General features: G+C 46.4%; 1 protein-coding gene across 1 annotated transcript; it reads right to left on the bottom strand.

The window, feature by feature from the left end:
* Positions 1-2,947: 2,947 nt before the first annotated feature.
* LOC8041370 lies at positions 2,948-12,691 on the bottom strand. The gene is made up of 3 exons (XM_040503349.2): positions 12,451-12,691; positions 10,585-10,765; positions 2,948-6,047 (listed from the first exon to the last, which is right to left on the bottom strand). The coding sequence occupies exons 1-3, from the start codon at positions 12,689-12,691 to the stop codon at positions 3,446-3,448; spliced, it is 3,024 nt and encodes a 1,007-aa protein (XP_040359283.1). The 3' UTR covers positions 2,948-3,445.
* Between the last annotated feature and the right edge of the window lie 8,355 nt (positions 12,692-21,046).

Here is a 21,046-nt window from a genome sequence, read left to right on the forward strand (position 1 = left end):
ACACGGTACATTAAAAGGGTCAAAAAGAAAACTTAAAAAAAAAAAAAATTCAAGCGAATTTAAAAGCGTGCGTAGCTGGTGTACCGCAACGTTAGCGACACGAGCGTACCCTAGTGGGAGCGTGATGCAACCCTCGAACTCATATCATTGTCGCGTTACGCGTTTGTCTCTACGCGTCGGTCAACTAACGCTACGTACGAAAATAAACGAAAAAGAAAAAGAAAACTACAGCAAAACGTTAGAGAATCACCCGGCAACCTCACGTAGCGACGGACATGCCTAAACCACCCTTGACATGTCACATGCTAGAGGCAACCCTTACGAACATTTATTACGGGGGATGGTTTGTCTTTCTTTTTACCCCTTCATTTTTTTCGGGGGGGAAGTATCTTCTTTTTTTTTCTCTTCCATTCCCCGCGATGTCTTTTTTTCTTTACCTTTTTCTGTCCTTCCCCTTGCAGACTTTTCCCCTCCCGCCTTTTTTTTCCCCATTTTTTTTTGCTTTCCCTGTTTCTATTTCGCTCGCATTTTTTTTCTTTGCTTCGCGAATCCGCTAAGCCTTTTCATTTATGTACTTGGGTTATTATTTGGGGCGTAGCTTCGCGCGAAACGTTTAATGTGCCACCAACACGTGCGCCCATCGCATAAAGATAAGAAAACGTTAAAAAAAAAGAGGGAAGGGGAAATAGGGATACCACATAAGCTCTGCGAGGAGGATAGGGAGAAAGGTTCTTACCTCGGAACGCCGAAGCCCAGGAAAGCGCGTAGACCAGTGGCTCCTTCTCTCCGGGCAGACGGAGGCCATTTTTACGGTCCTCCCCATTACTAGGGAAATCACGTAGGCCGGCCCTGCCTGCAGCGAATGCCTGGGTCACGTGGCGGTGCCTTCATAGCGAGCCATCATGCGTTTTGAAGTGTCCGAGGCAGTAGCGGTGGCGGTGGCGGCGGCCTCCGTAGTGTGAGGTTATTGCGGTAATTCGAGCCGGTATACGTGATCCCGCCCCTTAAAAAGATAATAAAAGAAATTTAAAAAAAAAAAAAAATTGGGTGCATTTATGATTACGATGGAAGTTTCCGAGCACCCTGGATTACCTCGGTGTTTTGCACGGGGGCTTGGCCGTTTCGAATTCGTGGTTTTTAACAATTACCGGAAGAGGGGTGGAGGGGGGGAGTCCGCAGGTGGGTCGTTCTAGGGATTGCCGCTAATGGGAAGTATAAATGTTTTTTGTCGGAACAATGTTGCTTTTAGCGAGAGGCGATTTAGTTCGTTCTTTTGAATTCTGAATTAGCTCTTGGCGGATTTGGGGAACGCTTGATTCGCAGCGTAGTAGCCCCTTTTGTTATGTGTTTTAGCGTGTAGGCTACCTGCAGCCAGTATAAACTGAAATCTCCGGCTGCGTCTCAACCCAACCGCTTGTCAGAGGCACCTGTCGCAAAGCGATTGGACAGCGTCCGGTCAGGTGGTTGTGGATTCTTTTCCGGTCCTGAAGTAGCGCACAGGGAAACACGTCTTAATTGTGCTCAAGTTCTGAAACAAAGTATTTCACGCAGTCGTCCGGATATGATGATCCAATTGGTAAATGCGTATACCTAAATGTCTCTTCTAAGTAGAAAAGAATTATAGGGAATTCTTCATGGTATTCGCATTTCGATGTACCATTTTGTTTTCATTTGCTGGGGGTAAATTTTTGCAATCTGTTCATACGCTGGGATTTTTATTTGTATATTTTATTGATCGTATTTTTTTTGTGCTTTGGGGAGATGTAGGCATACGGACTTTTTTTAATACACTATATAGTTTCAACCTTTTTATTTGTGTCTAATTACTGGTTTAAAAATTTGTTTAAAACATACAGAAAATATTATAAATGATTATACGGGGATTATTATATGGAAGCCAATGCTTCGATATAAAAATAACAATTTGCGATTCTTTACTTGTGAACGAGCTCGTGCTAAACTAGGTTAAAACGGGTAAATGTTCGAAATTATTCAATAATGACTTTGACGTTTTTCGGCAGTGCCAACTATTTCGGGTTTCTCAATAGACCTCTCACAAAAATCAGACAACGCCGCGCGGGAAGTCCTGCGCGCCCCTCGCCCCCACGTGACTCTGAGGAGGGCAAGGGGGCAGTGCAGGTGCCCGCCTGCCCTCGCCCGCTCGCCACCGCCCGCTCGCCACCGCCCGCTCGCCACCGCCCGCTCGCCACCGTCCGCTCGCCACCGCCCGCTCGCCACCGCCCGCTCGCCACCGCCCGCTCGCCACCGCCCGCTCGCCACCGCCCGCTCGCCACCGCCCGCTCGCCACCGCCTCCAAGGTTGCCCCTCTCGTCTGCTACAACTGATTCCACCCTGAGTTCCCGGCATTCCTTTCGGCGCCGCGAACGACACTGCACGCTTCGCAAAAGGCCTATTTTTTCACACCAGTTTGACTGAAGTTGATCCGGGTACACTTAAAACGCTTTATACAAATATTCAGGTCGTACAAAATGATCACTTCTTTGTCTCGCGTCGTGGTCTCTGAGAAAGCAGTCAAATCTGAGTCGCACTCACAATTCCGACACAAGTTTTGAAGTTTGCACACGCGCACAGACGCAGAATCACGCACAACGAGTGAACAACGATCGTGAGCAGCAGGACAAGACGAGCTGCCTTGATGTTGATGGCACTGGGAAGTCTGGATGCTTGAGTTCAGTGCTTGTTGGAGAATTACGTTTCGAATGCACGCCGCTTCGTGTTAGCTTCCAGTCATCAGCTTGATTGTGAGCCGTGGTGTCTTCCTGTTTAGTATCAGCTTTGTATTTTTGAAACACCTTTGTTTCTTTCAGGGTTCAAGGATTCTGTTAGAAATATAATATAACATCTGGGCGCTTGCGGAAACAAGGTTAAAAAATGCCTTAGCTCAAGACTAAAATAGGTAAATAGTATCTTATTTTGATACGGCAAAAGTAACTGGAACCTGATGGTTACCTATCTTTAATTTGTTGAAGACTGAAATACCTGAGTGCAAAAATGTAAGTCCTGCTAAATCATCCGCAGGTATGCCGCTCATAAAACCATCAAGCGTCGACGCACATTCTAACGTTCATCTTTACATTTTCACGTGACACAGTATCCTCTAAGAGCAGCCCGTGATTCATCTAGATAAAAAATATTTCTTCAGGACTCCACAAAAATCACAATATTTCTTTCTTTGCAATCTCTGTATCTTTCACCATCTTCCCGAAGGAAATTCACATAAAACTGTGTTTCTGACTTGACATATCAAAGTTCTTCTTTAACGCGGTTCAATGATCTTTGGAAAGACGAATCATCGAGTACTGTCCGTCGCACGACACTTTCGCACCACCTTAATGGCCGGGAAAGACTAAGCCACATCGTCCTGAACACTTTCCTTGTCTCTAACAGTGTCCTTCTCAATGACATCTTTCCCGTTGGCCTCTTGTCAGATACTGTCCATGGGGACATCCTCAGACGACACAGGGTGTCCAGAAGGAGTAGATGACTTCGACTTTTTGAACTGGCACGATCTCCTCATGAGAGCCAGTGTTCCCAGCGCTACTACAAACACGACTAGCGCTCCCGCACATCCGAGAATCACCTGGAGTGTCGGAAACCTCGAGCAATTCTCGGGCACCTCATCATACCCCGACGGACAGTGCGCCACACCGTCGCACCACAATTCAGGGCTGATGCAAGCGTCAAGCTCGGGACACTCGTATAGGCAGTCGACGTTCCTCATGGTCTGACCCGACCGCGTCCTGAAGAAGGGCCTGGTAACTTCCATCCATCGCACTCTAAAGCTAGAAGACTCCTCCGAGCAGAGTGTCTCGAGCAATAACCGTTCGGGCCTCAAAGACGTTGCAGTCCTGGTTTCATTTGCCCAAGCCGGAGAAAAGATGTCGACCGCGCTGGGGTCCTCCACCGATGACGTGGACGCGCAAACGAGGGTCACGTGGCTTAAGTTCTCGCCTGAGTAGACCAGCAGACGGTTGTCTCCGCAGTCGCTGATGCTCTGCCGACCACCGATGACCTGGAGGTAGAGGTACTTGTCCGGTGAGGCTTCCAGGAGCCATCGGCATCGCTTGAAGATTCCGCTGCGGTAGGCTCCTACGCCAGGGCCATCTTCCTGAAACACTGGAGATGAAAGTTCAGCCTCGCCGACGTGACCCCTGAGAAGACCGGTGTCTGCACCGCAGTCGCTGGGCGGGAGAAATTCGTAGGTTGCTTCAAAACCGAAACTGGTGAAGTCTTCGTGAACGGCCATCCCCCGTACGGTAAACGAGAGTATGACGTCGCTGCCAACCGAAGTCAGCTCAAGCGGCGATGAGAGGAACGTGGAATTGCTGCATAGACAGCCCACTGGGATTGATATGCCGAACCAGGATTCCGACATGTTGAGCTCCGCAAGGCGACGCCGTCTAACGGATGTTGGTAACCTACCGCCCTGCCTGCAAGTGTAGCGTAGCTGGTTGGCGTCGTAAAGTGTCGAGCAACCTTCTGTTGACAAGTGAAGCTTGTCGATCCGTATGCGCACCCTTTGTTGCGATGTTCCGAGGAATCGGTACGCGCACGTCAAGTCTTTCTCGCCGCCGCGTCCGTAGAAGAAAGTGTTTTTGGGCGACGCAACCCGTCCCCTCGACTTCGTCCTGCTTTTGAAGAGGCGGTTGCAGAGGCTGTCGTTCATGGGTTCTCCGTTCTGAGAGGTGTCTACAAACTCGTACCGTGCCGTGAAGGAACTGGTCTTCGACGTGACGTCGCCGCTCTGAAACACCTTGTAACGTAGCGTCATGGTGGGACTACTCGAGAAGTAGCTCTCGGTCGACCTGTGACATGGCCGAGCTGGTATGAGGTTCGGATAGTCGTTCGCATGGCTGCATACCCGCGGACTCGACTTTTCGCAGAACCGACCCATGAGCCCCGAAGTGTCATTGTCTTCGTTCTTGTATGCGCCATTGTCAAAGACGGCTGAGTCGTATACTTCGAGCTGGCTTACATCGCACTTCTCGACGCTCGTCCACGGCTGCCGATCGGGAACAAAATAACTCGTGAAATACAACCACACACGTTCAAAACGAGACCGACCTTTGAACTCGAACGTGCAGACCGTGTTTGCCGGGATGGTGTGTCGTGGCACGTGCACCTGCCCGCTGCGCCGATCGGAGCTGTCCAGAATGAACTTGCAGGTGCGTCCGGTCATCCTGAATTCTGTCGGGTCTACGAACCGCACCGAAATATCCAGTTCCATCCGCGATTCGAGGAGCTGCTGGTAAGGCACGCTGATGAGCTGTACCGTTACATCCGGTCCGGACGACGTCACGTCCGGAAGTGGCCCCGACCCGCAGAACTCGAGGAGGGTCACCGACTCCGAGCTCGGAGACCCATCGGATATTCTGACGACGTCCCCGGCACATTCGGTCGTCAACGCGCTGTAGAGGACCCCGCCGGCGTTTGCCTGTCCGCTGTGGATGGTGATCTTGTACTCGTTACGCTGATTCAGCACAATCTGGGAAACGAGTCCGGGCGGCGCCTGCGTCTGCTTTATGTGGTAAGTGCACGTCACGTTTCGTAGGTAGAAGCCGGGATAGTTGGGCGACCTGATCCGGCATTGCTTATCATGGCAGTCGGTGAAGACGCGGTCGCAGTACGAGCCCGGCACCGGGTCGCCGTAGAAGACGTCGTCGTGAGTTTTGGTGCTCTTGAGGAAGCGGTACGTGAGGAAGACTCCCGTCGTCGCCATGTTGACCGAAGACGAGACCGGGAAGGACACCGTTAGGCTTACGTTTCGTCGTGCGCTGTAGAAGGTCGCGCTGCGTCCGACGAGGCTGCCGCAGAATCCTCCGAATTCGGCTGCGCGCTGCGTGACTACGTCGGTTTTGTCTCGGTCGACGAGTCTTGTCGATGGTCTGTGGTGGCCGTGGTGTATCCGGTCTTTGACGGGGCGCAGCGGCTGCGCACTGTACGGGCGGTCGGACTGGACCACGTCGTTCGAGTCCTGATCCTCGGTGACTTTCATGTGACCTTGAAGACAGCTCGGACTTGAGTTGCTGAAAGAAAAAAATACAACAATATTTAGAATATATATTTGTATATACATACATATCTATATAATTATTATTCTTATTTTTTTGCTCAGAGCTGTCGCGATTTTTTTTTCTCAATATCCGATCCTTGTTAAGGAAAAGTTAAAAAATTGCTTCGTTTGTAGCCCCCATGGCGTCCCAGTGACAATAACTTAGACAAGAAGCTGATTTGTGCAGAAGCATGGTTCAGTGTGAACCTTTATCAACGAAGAATTGTTGCCGTGCCTGCGGGCGTACTTGGTTGATCCTTTGGCTAGACAGGGTTTACCACAGAGATGTTGATAAAGCTCTTCCACTGCCATTTCACAATCACAAATGAGATGTGAATGAAAGGAACGCGAAATGAAGTTATTCGCCTGGCCTGAGAGTGCTTTATAAGCTTGGGGGCGCGTAATGTTTTGAATTCTTTAACGCTGTGACCCCCTACTTTGTGTTTTGATATCTGCGCCGATTGCGCCAGAGTGCGCCAAAGTGCTTTTTCTACTACATCCAGCATCATCATGCCGAAATATAAGGAACTTACGTCAGCATTACTTTAAAACCTAATTTCACTTTTGGTTAAATGTAATAGCTCGGGCTCCGCTACACGGCGGGATCGTTACGGTAGGCTGTGACAATTGGGAAAACTGTCGATTATCACCTCAAATAACATTTTATTTGATTTTATCACTCTATCAAACACTGGCAATACTCGAAAGTCTCACAATATTTCTCATGTTCGTGGTCTTTAATAGCGACCGGTTAGTTAGCTCTGTTCAGTGCACTTTTCAGGGCGCACTAGTGCACTGCAGCGAAGCGGCAACCGCGTAGTAGGCATCGCGATTTTGCGCACCTTGCTTTACCGCAGCGCACCCTTGTGCTAAGGTTAAAGCAAGCACTCCTCCAAAGCAGGACGTTACTCGCGGAGGCGTTATCTATACAAAAAAAGAAGAAAAAGAAAAAGGAACTTGGTGAATGCTGATAAAACAACTATCCCTTGCTGTATTTCTTTTTAATACATTTCTGGCGAGTATTAATGATAAGCTGCAATATTCTGACATTTTGTTTCTCGAACACAAGATTTAGCAAGTTTACTTCGGTTGTACGAGATCTATATGTATTGCTTTATAGTTTTATTTTAGTCAACCTTGTCTTTATAGTTATCACCTTTGTACATGTTCTATAGGTTTGATAGACTGTCAGTTGAGTAAATTAAATCCAAATTAGATGAGACATTGGACGGAAGCTTGGGGTTCGGCAGGATTGTATTTTTAACTACTCATATCGTCCACATGCCGATGTTTCTTATCATAAAGTTCTACATATAAAATGAAATTAAGGTAAGAATGAAACGACAAATGTTTTGTATTACTGAATTAAAAATGACACTTTTATTACAACATTTACAGCAGTGTCAACATGCAACGGAAATGTCAACGAAGTCCTTCATCAACCAGCATATTGTTGCCACGTCGTGTGATTCTACGCGGGTCTAAAAGTGCTGTAGTACTGTGTTTGAGGAAATCAAGCCTGCCACGCAGTCGATGATAAAAGAAGGTTGCGCTCAAGTAGGAAAGCAAAGAAATGTTGTCTTGTAGAGGGACAGGCCAAGGCATGAATTTTAAGAAGATATTCGCAGTGTTATGAATGAAAATTAAGTGTGTAATCGTGTTCCGAAAGGTACTTTATCTTCTAAAAAATAAAATAACTTGCTGCTTTGAAAGTTGCCCCAACATGATTCCAACCAATCACATCACTTCATAGTCGACAAAAAAAAATACTTGCAAGTCTTGGCACATGCGTCTTAACAAAATTTGTTTGAGTAGCTCTTTGCTTTTTTTCTTGAAGAACACGAAGAATTGTGTTGATTGTATGTTTAGACAGACTTGATGGTAGTACGCCTTAACGGGTGACTTGTCTCAGCTGTAGATGAGAAAGTTAGCCAGTGCAGTACAACCGCTAACCTGGGGTCTTTCATAAGGTGCACCGCGCCGTAGTAATTACACGAACGCGTGCCGGTACGAAACTCACCCAGATCGAACGATTGCCGTTCTTCACCTATACATTAACTCCTAGTGTACTTATCAGTTTGTTAACGGGCTTATAACAATTCGTGAATTTGATGAAGCCTTCTTCAGATTCCAAATTATCCGTGTCCAGCCTGCGGCCTTCTGAACGAGCTAATGACCACGAATATCGCTTAAAAAAATATTTTCTTTAAATGAAAATGCCGTTTCCTTAAAAGAAACTCGGCATTGCCGACATCCCGGAAGTTTCTTCGGTCGAACGCCCAAATTAGGGCGTTTATCATTTCACCAGTCTTCTTTGCTGAGGAGAATTTTTCCCATTCCCACGAGCCAGCGGCATCTCGGTCTGCAAAATCTCGTGAACGGTGAAAAGAGGAAGCTAATTAACCCTTTTTCATCTTTCCCTACAAAAGGAACATGAATGCCTTAATTTATACAAAAAAAAAAAAAAAAAAAGCTTTGTAAATAATCTTTTTTGTCTGCTTGTTGTTTTTGTTTTTACTCTGAGGAGAGCAACGTGGCGAAGGTTATTTCGTTATGACTGATACGCTTTCAATTTGCATAATACAGACGTGTTTCTGAACGGCTGAACACCGTTGTGTTTTGTTGGCTGGGGGCGCGGGAAGTAAACAGGGGCACACGAATTAAACGGAATAAGAACAACCAAAACGAAAAAAAAAAGAAAAAAAAGTCTTGGCGGATAATTACACGGGTATCACGAGCTAATTACGTGCTTTGGGTCTGAAAGCAAAGATGAATGCCTTTTGATGTTGGTACCCCGGCCGGGTGCTTGTTCAGTGTTCAGTGCCAAGTCACAACATAAGCGAGTTTTTTTTTTTCTGTTTTCTTTTTAGGGAAAGGAAGGGGGGAGGGGGAGAGTGTATTAATGTTAAAAGGAACAATTTGGACATGTTTTCGAGGCACGGTTTCGGAGGTATTATATTAACGTGTATGTGTATGAGCAAGAGGACATGTGTTTGCTTAGTCGCACATTTTGTAATTTACCGAATTTTAAAGCATGGTTAAAAAAAAGCTTTTATCCGTTTGTGTGTTTGTGCATTTTACACTAAACTTTGAGAGGAACTTGGTTTCACGTGACATATAAATCAATGGAAAAATTGACGTCAGGTTCGCGTCACTTTAGTTTCCCCGCTAAATCTAGCGGAAAAATAGACATCACGCGGCTTACACAACAGTTCAGTTACCCCGTTACATATAGTGGGATACTTACCGTCACGTGACTCAAACACCAATCCAGTTTCCCCGCTAAATTTAGCGGTAGAACTCTACGTCACGTGACATCAGGTCACGTGACCTCTCGCACGATTTCGATTTCACGATAAATTTAGCCGGGAAATTTACGTAACGATTTCCTGTTTTCTCGTGCTTTCTTGAATCACGCTTTTTCCGACATATGAGTTCTTCTCTGTGATTTGAAATAGCCTCAGTGCTGCAGCTTCCGAAAATGCGAACCGAGTACAGAAAATATTCGCCGGAATTTGTCCTTTTAGATCTGCTCCCCACGACTCATATGCGACGAAGTACTTCCAGGGTTCCAGAACATGCTGCCCGCGTGCCGCATGCCATCCCTAATAAATGTTAAAACTGGAAAATGTAAAAAAAAATGAAAGACGTTTACAAATCTCTGTAATGCGAAATTAGAGCGCAGCTCGTGAGGTATTTTGATTTTACGATAAACCGCGCTAAACAATTCGAGAAAAAAATATATATTTATATGTTCAAATCACTCTCCTCACATACCGGTTCTGCACCCTCATCCTCTTCATTCTTCGTACCCTCCTCCTCTGCTCCCTCCCCTACTCCTCCTTCATACTCTCGCTTCCTCCTCCTCCCTACCCTCCCCTTCTCCTCCGCGCTCTCCCTTCCCCCTCCTTTGTACCCTCCCCCTCATCCGTACCCTCCTCTCCTCCCACATCCTCCCACTAAATTTAGCTGGAATATTGTAGCTACGTGACCTCAACACCAATTCAATTTCCCCGCTAAATTTAGCGGGAAAATGACGTCACATGACTTGGCGTCACGTCGACTATGAACAAAATCAGTTTCTTTGCTTGTTTTAACGGAAAACTGACGTCACGTGACCTCAACACCAATTCTATTCCCCGCTAAATTGAGCGGGGAAACTGAATTGGTGGGTAGGTCCGTGACGTCCCATAATGCAAAACTGCGCATTCAATTCCCGGCTAAATTTAGCGGTAAAACCGTCGTCACATACGCCCTTAAGACCCATTCAGTTTCCCCGCTAAATTTAGCGGGGAAACTGTTACTTCCATAATGTAACTCGGGTGGTAACCCCGACGACGCTCATCGTGGAAACGGGCGCCTAAGAGCTGCGCTCTAAAACCAGATGCTACGTAAATTGTGAATATATGGTTACTTTAATTCCCTATGCACTCTTAAATAAATAACTCGGTCTAAATATCTCTAAAAAAAAAAGTTTTTATTAAGCAGAAAATGAGGAGCTGACAGGTTACCTTGCCAGATGGTAGAATCCCACCTGGAACGACAGGAACGTGATCTCGACCAGGTCCCCGTACTCCTCTCCATGCGCCACAAAGTTCATCCGGCAGACGAAGGCCAGGTGTCGCTGGAAAGGTTCGCTCATGCGCAAGGCGTACTTGACGCCCCTTTGACCGTAGTATGTCCGATTGCAGTCTGCAAGAAAAAACAATCCCCGCAGAGAAAGGGTAAAGAAAGTGCGTCTGAAAACCACTCCCCCTCCCCTAATCATGATCGACGGTTCAAACAAGTATAATTAACCAGCTCGCCTTGTTCCCTTTAAATATTCAACTCGAAAAAAAAAAAAAAAATGCCCAGTGGTTTAGATTGTTATCCGAATGAGCGTTATGGTTACATACAAATCTGGGTTACTTTGTTTTTAAGTGGACAAATCATCGTACGATATTCACATCTGTAGATGGAAATACATTGGGAAAATTGAGCATTGGTTGCCTTGACGAGCTCATCTGAAATATGAGATGTCTCAGTCAGAAATGCCCGAGGTCATGGCGTATGAAAACCTGCGGACGAATGTTGTTCCAAGTCGCAAAAGAGGGGGGGGGGGGGGGGGGGGATATAGAGGAGCATAACCGGTAAGTTAATCTAGATTGTGTCAATCTGACGCTATTTGAGCAGCGTGTTTTTTTCTTTTTTTACAGCTTTCAACTCACTTAGCACGAACACCTCAGTAACCCGTTTTGTAATTCAGGCACGCAAGCATTTTAGGCACGCATGTTGGCGTTGGATACCAATTTTCGGCACCTGCACCGCAAAATGACATCGTGTTTTCTTGTAGTTTTTATCCGAACGCGCATGATGAATGAAATAAACTCTGCAAAAGTCAATAATCGCTCGTTAATCCTAACTATATTGCTGTATGCATGTATACGTGAATTTGGGGCTTCAGATAAGAGTATGCTGACGTGACTCCTCAAAAGGTTGCATTGGAATAACTCTCAATGCACACGATAGATATTCGCCAGTTTGACGCCCACTACGATAATATGTACAATGCTCACCCCTCAAAAAATTTTATATTTCTAACAAAATCGTTGCCAAACAAAGCACCGCACAGTTTTAGGTATACCTCTAAAAATAGGAGTGTTTATATATATTCAGTTCTTGTTTCCTCTGGTATTGAAAACTATAATTTTTACTGTCTGGTCAATGACAGGGGGAATTTAAACCCAGTTTCTCTGTGAAGAGTGTGTTTTATTACCATTGCGACCTCGTCGATTATAACAAAGCAGATAAGTTTCGATACCAAATAAAATATTTTTTCTCGGTTTCTAGTATCCCTCTGCGGATCTTCAATAAGAGCTTATAAAGGTATGTCAGGAAGAGTGTCGTTACTGAGACTTTCCGTCATGAGATGAGGAATGAATTTAATAGAAATATTGATTCATCAGGACTAAGGTTATGATGACTGCTCGCGCAAGCACTGATAAGTATTTAGACCACATCTAAATTTATTCGCTTAAATTTCATCAAACTGCACCTAATTTGCAATAGGCCTTTGAAACTGCATACAATGGAAAAGTAGTAAAAATCACAATGAAATGATATTTGTAAGAAGGCAAGTTGCTGTGTATATCTAAAGACATACAAAAAAACAAAACAAAAAAAAAACAAGAAGAACTAAAGATATATTAGAGGACTACGCACAAACAAGTGTCTAAGTTTAAATACTTAAACCGTTCGGTACTATCTCAGGGTGAAAGCTTTGTTTCTGCAAAGCAAACATCCCTATTGCTAACTTTCAATATAAGTACGGTGTCGTTGGAATAAATCAGATTGCAATATACGAGTCTATACGAAATGAAACGTCCCCATATACTCACTCGAGCATACGAGTTGTTCGTCACTCGCGTCGCCGCAGTCGTCTGTTCCGTCACAGTACCTGTTGAGGCTCACGCAGCGTCCATTGTCACACATAAACTCGGAAAGTTTGCACCCCGTCGAGGCTGACGCGCGTTGCACCGTCAGCGCCTGGGACACGCAGAACCACCACAGGACAGGCGGCAAGCACCAGGACACCAAAGACGACCACCGCCGCCATAACGGCCTACAGCGATGTGCCATTTCGAGGAATAGCGGGCACGTCTTCGGACCGTCGGTTGTCCCGCAGACGAAATCTTGCGCTAGATTATCTTCTTTTGCTCGCGAGGTGGGCCGAGAAGTGGGCCTTGGTGCCATCGTCTGCTGAGGTCTTGTCCACGAGCCGTAGTGTGCGCTGGGGTTTCGAAGCTTCCTTCATTACAGCTGGTGCTGCTTCGTTTCCACCTGTGGAGGAGAGACAAAAGAGGACATGGGATGGGTAACGACGCCTGCGAGAAAATTCAGTAATAACAAGGCCGTAGTGTGATGAAAATCCGTACGTTGAACGACATTGCACCGATAGATTATTTCGTCGACACGATATTTCATCGACAGATCGTTTCGTCCACAGTTCGTTTCGTGGGTATGCGACGGTTTATTGACAATTAGTTTAATTGAATAAACCCTGGTTCACTGTGTGTGTGTGTGTGGGGGGGGGGGGGGGGCAGAGAGGAAGCTTGGGTAAACACGCTTGAGTTAATCACGCGTTAGTGTTTAGTAGCTTCCAGATAATTACGAATTTAGTAAAAAATACTTTGTCAACGCAACGTAGCAGTACCCCGTGTCGACGAAACGAGTTTCCACGGAACGCCACAGTGGCGACGAAACGCGTGTCCTTCAAGCGGGTGCCCACGAAAAGCAGTCCACGAAACGTGTATCGACGAACCAGTACGGACCCCTCGTGCGTGCTGGATTTTCTATGCCACTTACCGGAGATTCTTATTGTTATGAGTACGTGTTTCGACGAAACAATGTGGACCTGCCATAGTGCGTAGAATTTTTATGTCACGAACTTTAGGTTCTTATTGCTCGTTTTACCCTACGACAGCCGAAGTTGCAGACCAGGTTCAGTCATGCGCCATTTGTAAACCACATGGTTTATCGTTCCGTCGTCAGTATTCGTGCGCCGTTTTGATGGTCACATCGCAGAACGGAAGGAAAACGGAACCAAACCGTCTGGCTGACTCTGCAATACCGCCAGGTGGTACCACACACCCTCGGATCTGCTCAACCTGCTTTGGGACGTTAGTCTTAACGATAAAACTTTCAAAACTTTCGCTTTATGTCGCGTCCTCGGCGAATAGTCGCTTCAACCAGGCGACTTTTAGTTTTCCTCCTTGTGCATAGAAAAAATAGAAATATATAAGGGTTATATGATTTTTCTGAAATCTACACTTATGCAATTTGTGTGGGATAGATGCACCACCTGAGTCGCCTTTGTGAAAGGTTTGATCGCACTCTGTTTGTTGGATTATTTCTACGATTTTGTTTCTTCCGACTAGTGCTCGGAAACACCCTGTGGAACATACGCTACCGGTATCTCGTCCTTTCACGTGAAAGATGCGCTGCCCTCTCTCTCTCTCTCACAAACACACACACACACACACACACACACGCGCGCATGCACGCACGCACGCACGTACGCACACACGTACGCACGAACGCGCGCACGCACGCACACACGCACGCACACACTCGCACACGTACACGCGCACGCATGCACCCGCACGCACACACACGCACACACATACAAAATAAAACGTGTGCATCATTTCTAAAGGTTTACAGTGCGGTGGAGGTATTCACAGTGCTTAATACTCTAGATAAAGAAATAGCGAAGCAAAGAAAAAGATACGATAGGCGTCCGCAGCACTGTTTCAATCAGAAACGGCGGAGTTGACGTTAAGTGTCTATCCTTCTATTACTGTTGGATTTTTATGACTTTTATTTGCGTAAAAAAGCATGGCGTTTTCATCCCTGAGAAAATGAATTTTGAAACCAGTCACATTTCAATTTATGCGAGCGAACCGTAACTGCAAACAAAAAAAATACTAGGACTATATCTTTGTATTTAACTTGTTTTGTTTCTCTTTAATTTCGAGATCCAACATATCGCAACCAAGCGTGCTTTCGGTCGTAGGTGGCGTCACAACCCCTTAGTATATAACATAAAAAAAATAAACGCGGTGTGTTTGTTTTCTTAAAGGTAACAGTACGTCTACCAGTACATAGCTAGGTATTTTCTTCTTTTATCAGCCTCATATTTTATGCAATACGGTTTCACTGATGAAACGAAGCCAAACCAGAGGGGATTGGCCCAGCCAAATCGGCATTAACCATTTTATTCGTACCCTGCATGGTTTTTCTTGGCCTTAAAAATCAAATGACGTTTGAAGTAAAAAAAGAAAAAAAAAAAAAGAAGAAAACTTTAATGGAGGCAGAATATCCCGCAGAAGCATGGCACCTAAATCTATTCAGTCTCTCTTGAAGATCTGTTGGGCATATTGGTCTTCCCGAATACATCATAGTACGTCGGTAATATATTCACGGTGGATAAGAGAAACAAGCTCAAAATGAACGTTTGTATAAGGAAGGATACAGGTACCGAACATCGCTAAACCGAAAGAAACAAGTCAGTTATCCATAACTGGCGGCCGACGAAACAATGACAAGGAACGTTTCTCGCAAGATATCGTATGCCATAAACGTCCTCAAGCTGCGTCTCCCAGAGGAACAAAACCCGGAACAACGAATAATCTAGGGGCTTACTTCGACACGAAGCACGAACATAAATTTGCGTAATAAAAGCAAAGCTGGAAAGCACGACAAGCCTTAAAAAAAAGAAAAAAATAACGAGTTTGGTTTAGCCGGCATTCGGCGTAAACGATGTCTTCCAGCCAAAAATATTTGTTTTTCCTCGTTTTTCTTTTCTTCCCGCTCAAAACGCCATTTTTTAAAGCACCCCACAAGCATATAACAAAGAGCGCGGTAAAGTCAAATGGCTCGGGACGTATGCAACATTTTGCCACAGACACCAACCGCCCCCTGAACAAACAAACACACGTAGACACTCACGCGAGCGCGCGCATTTCTTAGTTTTAGTTTGATGGACGCCAACGGACGCTACAGGCACCAACCCAGCCAACCCGGCATTCTTGAGCGCACCACGTGACCGTCCGTGCTGTCTTCCCATAGGTCGCCTGGCACTCACTTCGCCATTGGATTTCCTGGGATGACTTGCAGCGCCATCTGCGGTCCATCGTAAGGTTGAAGCTGGAGTCCAAGGATTCGGGGACTATTGCGGGTGTTTTACGACTACGTAGGTAGAGCGAACGTTCGTTCGTGCCTTGGTTTACGAGTAGAGTCGGGATATTTCGGGCGCGCGCGCTCGTGGGTCCGGTAGCTTCGCAGATTTACGAGCAGGCATGGCGGCCCGAATCTGGGAAGTTGGAACACGCCGTTGGAGTATATATACGGCGCCCGCGCGAAGTGCGTCTCCGCGGCTGGTGTGTTGAATGCCGCCCCGTATGCCACCCAATGGTCCCGAAACGACAGCAAATGACGTCACAGACGCCGGAGTGACGCGCTGACGGACGTCGCGATCCTGGTGGTTGGCCGCGGAAGTCCCGGCAAAAAGGGTGCGAGCAGCTACCGGCGACGGCGTGACACTCGTTTGACGTCGTCAGGCGGAAATCAAGGGACCACTTCTGTTTTGGGTGCGGTAGACACACCCAGAGCCTTCTATACTGAGAGAGTTTGGCCTTCTTATGCGGAGTTTTTGACAGCCTGGCAACCACAGCAGCGCAGTCTGGCTACCGGGGGGATGACTGTACTTCCGTCGGCCATTTTGTGGCTCTGACTCATAGATACCCTATGCGATTTCTCGGGAATTAAACGAGACAAAGAAGTAACGCCATTTTGTGTTATGGCGAAATCCGCTGGTTCTAGCGGGCAACGTGCTCCGCCCATTGGAAAAAACTCTCTCAATGTCAGCGGCTCTGAGCACACTAGTCGGAGGCGCGTTCCCGGGAGAGGGAAAGAGGGGGAGAAGGTTTGAAATCTGGTGACGTCATTCGGTTCTCCTTAAAACGGTGGCGCTGCTGTCGGCACTGCGCATGCGCAGATACTTCGCCTCAGTCGGATCCGGGGTTTTACACACGTGCAGTCACCCGGTGTTCGCAAACTGGGGCTTGTTTATCAACATTGCGGTGGTCGATTGAATTTACACTCACTTGGACAAGTAAAAACGAAAATCTTCATAGTCGAGACGGTCGACACCAGACAAAGAAAAAACAACGAAAACGTGATAGGGAAAAGGGAAAAAAGGAAACAAAGAAAGGGTTGAACTTCCGTGGTGGCACGCACAACTTGATCTCAAGCGCTCACGCGCATACACGATTCGGGTTCCAGAGGTATATCTTGGACTCACGAAAGGAGTTTTCAATATCTGCTTGAAACGGCATTCAAGCTCTTACGGTCGATGTGGCGTGCAAAGGCTTGGCCTGCATTGCGCTTTTTTTTTTTCTCGCTTCGTTTTAGGCAAATGAGGCGCACATGCAGGATTCGGATCTTAGGAATGCTTTTACCCAATGTGTATTTTTACCTCAATGGCTCGATGGATTCTCGAATGCATTAATAAAATTAGAATGGCAGAACTGTTAGGATTGAATATTGAGAACCTGTGCTCGGGGAGGTCTGGAGCATAAATGGTATGCTACCCCTAGTGAGAAATCTTGTAAGTGTATAGGAGATTCCTTCGTCCAATAAATGAATATGGTCGTATGAGATTATATAAGACCACATACGAACCTTATTATAGGAAATTGATAACAAGTTTCCTACAAGTTCCTAAATAACCTTGTATCGTTTTATATGTCTTTTATAACGTTCTTATATGCTCTTTTATGATCTTATGTAATGATATGCATTCACTGGACTGAACAATTTTTATGCATGTAATTTTTTTTACCAGAGATGACAATGAGTTCCGCACTTTGAACTTTGTGTACTCATTTCAGCCACACGACGAATGACTAGTTTTAAGTCGAGAGGAGTAACACATGGACTGTAAAACTGACTTTTAATGTACTTCGCTCGTGCAAGCTGCTGTGAATCAGTATCCTAGACACGAGTTTAAAAAATCAGCTTTTAATGCCCAAGAGTTTTTTTGTTTTTTTTCGAAAACAAAACGTAAGGCAGAATCATTCTTAAAATAATTAACGCGTGGCACCACATTCGAAGCTATAAAGGCGAACATTGAAAGAAAGGCTCGGTTAAAACAGAAAGCTAACTGAAAAAAAGTATTTTTCAGGATATATATGTATATATTTTTTTTTCATACACAAAGTAATACTTTTAAATGAAAAAAAAAAAGAGTCCAAACTGCTAATTGAACGTTCTCTTCACTAGCTATCTCTGGAGTTTGGCAAGCATTACAGGAGCAGAAAACCACCTCAGTCATTGCCGGAATTTACTAAAATTCGTTAATAATATTCTTAATTACTTCTTTTTCCGGTCCATGTTGCAATCGCAATATTTATGTCGGCCTCCATGGAAAGCTAAACCAATTTATACAATTGAAAAAAGAACTAATGATTTTCAAGAAATTCGTCGACCGTTTCTCGCTTTGCTCTACACTTGATCGCTACAAGCTAACGGTACAAATCAAACAGAGTCAAAAGTTGACGTCGCTGGGTCTTTTTTGTTTATGAGTGATTCATGATAGAACGCGCAAAGAAACATGACGAACACCAGAATGGATGATGCCCTTTTGACGGTCTCTGATCGGTCCCTTCAGTTTGCAGCCTTAGCTGTGTCTGGACTTAAGGTGAAACAAACTATAATCCCGTCTCCGAAGCTGGACGCGCAAAGTTTGTCGGAAGGGCTGTCCACGTGACGCTTGTAGGGGCGACGTTCGCATGACGTGGTCGTGCCCTCTTATCTTCACTGCCGCTTTCTCGCCGCGATTCTCGATGTGAAAAACTCGCTGCGTCGATCTTTTTGGTGCGTCATGACACTGGAAGCATCACTCGCGATTGTTAACCAGCGGCAGAGTGGCATCGCCAGAGTTTGTTGGCTGTGGCCATAGCTAGAAAACAAAATGGAATGATGCGATAATGAAAAGAAGACATTCAATTCATTATTTCTGCACAAAGAAACTCCGCACATCAGAATGGCGGAAAATGTGGAGTTCCGATCTCCCTAACCAAATAGCGTGCCTCACAAGAAATGCTCGAAACGGCGGCGCTCCAGGCCTATGCATGTCATGAAACGTTCTTTCATTAATTGCGCCACTCGCTTCAGAATGTGCGGTTTAATGCTTGCGCATGAGGCGACAATTCGGTGCTTGAGATCAGTGACATATCGGTGCTAAGTCACGTAGAAAAAAAAAACATAAAGGAAGATCGACTGGTGTATTCTCCGGAAATGGGTTAGCATGAGCCTTGGAAGACGCCACACACGCCCTTCTTTAGGAAATGCCAACGCTGACGCCTTGACTTTTCTCTTTTGGCTTTCTCTTTTGTTTCCTCTATTTTTTGCTTGCCTCTTTTTGGCCCCGTTACGGAGTCAGTGTTAGCGTTTCCTAAAAGGGGACGTGCGTGGCGTTTTCCGAAGGTCATGCTAACTGAATCCCTATGAATCTACCAATGGATCTTACTGTAATTTTTTTCGCCCCTTAACTGTACTCTGCCTGTCAGAGTACGTCGATACTCCTGGATATGGTCATCCTTATCACTCATGGAAAGAACCACATCCATATCACTCGTCGTGGCGGGAACCGCACCCATCGTTTTAACTACACACGCAAATCACAGCCCACGCACCGCCACTACGGAAACCCAGACCGAAGAACATCAGGCGACGGCAGAGCGGCATCTGAGCACGCCCGCATTCCATCGCGCGAGCGGCGCCTCCTCCTCTTCGGATTTGCGCCAGCTGTGCGACACTCATTTGACGAAAACAAAAACGCTCGTTTTGACGGAAACCCGGCGGTGTCTGTGAGTTTGTCAGCGCCGGGGAAAGAAGAAAAGAGAGGGTGGCCGGTGCTCACATCAGCGCTCCGAACCAATGGGAGCGTCGCAGGTGTGACCCTCTCCGCCTCCTTGTCCCTCTCTTCCCGGTGCTGATAAACTGACAGACACCGCCGGGTTTTCGTGAAAACGAGGGTTCTAATGCTAATGCATTAAGGGTCTAGCGGAGAAGAATCGGGTACTCTCGGCGGCCAGAACATTGGTCCACCGCGCCCATATCAACTGCTGAGCGAAACTGCTGACAATACAGCTCCGCGAACACGACATGAAGGGAGCTGGCGCTCCCTCACGCTTGAACCACATGCTTCTGAGCTCTGTTAGCAGGCGGTCGCGAATAAATTACATAACCATTACGTATGTTGGCTATGTAGGATCGCGCTTTCAGTGTGCCCTGTAGAAAATACGGCCCCACTATTCTGTCATAAAATATGTCACACCACAGATTCACTTACCACCACACCTGATTGTTGATGTGCCGAAGCTGCAGTGGAGATTGCAATCCGACCAGTAGTGTGCATTGTGGACATTCACGTTTCCATTTCTATAGACAAAACTGAGCTTCATCATTACAAAGTACTTTCCTCAGAAAGTCTGGGTCATCGTCTATTTTCATAAGGGACCAATCGCATGATATATACGAATTAAGCTTAGGCTTCCTTGGCGACCTCCACACCGAGAAGAAGCATGCCTCCGGAAGCTTCGACGATTCTTTGTATGCTAATTTCAGGGTACGCTCGTGCAAACGCTAACACAGCGATTTAGAGAAACTTCGTCCGAGACGGCTGCCTTCTTTCTTCTTTGACAATTCACACAGCCACACAACACATACCTTCTGACAACCTTAAAGAAGGGAGGCGGGGCGGGCACAGGACAACCTGCAGGGTGTGGGGCGGCGTGCAGCCTCGTGGCGAGGCGAACGTTAAAAATTCATGTTTGCATGTCATAAGCATGTCAACCCATTCGGTGACTGAATACCTTGTCGAAATTTGCGCGGCCATTTTAACGCTAACCCGGCTTAGGGCCAGCTTAGAGTCAGACTGCCTGCCAAACTGATTTCCCAAAAGAAAAGGGGATTACCAGAAGAAAGGTTTCTTTGAGAAGAACATTATTATTTTTCTAAGTCAACGGGAAGAACAGATAAATGTGAGCGTATACACCACGTATACTTGGTTTTATGTTACCCTGACAGACAGCGAAAACTACAATTAAGGGTTAGCTAATAACATCGTCGAAGTGAAAGCTTGCGAAAGCAACGCGCCGAAGATCACTGCCATGGAGCGCTGTCGCAGGACCCGCCCCACTCGGTCTTATTGGCTCGCCAGGGTCACACTTTTCGCCGTTCGCTAGGTATGAAAGGCCGCACCGAGTTTTCATATCAAGAGCCGGGGCGTGAAAGCCGCAGCGAAGATATACAAGTCATGCGAACGTCACTCGTACGCGCATCACGTGGACACCCCCACCGGCGCTCTTTGCACGTCCAGTTTCGGGGGACGGAGGGGAGCGACGGACAGAGATTGTCGACGAACAT

The sequence above is a fragment of the Ixodes scapularis genome, unplaced genomic scaffold (genome assembly GCF_016920785.2).
Source record: "Ixodes scapularis isolate PalLabHiFi unplaced genomic scaffold, ASM1692078v2 PGA_scaffold6__148_contigs__length_123643588, whole genome shotgun sequence".
NCBI classification, from domain to species: domain Eukaryota; kingdom Metazoa; phylum Arthropoda; class Arachnida; order Ixodida; family Ixodidae; genus Ixodes; species Ixodes scapularis.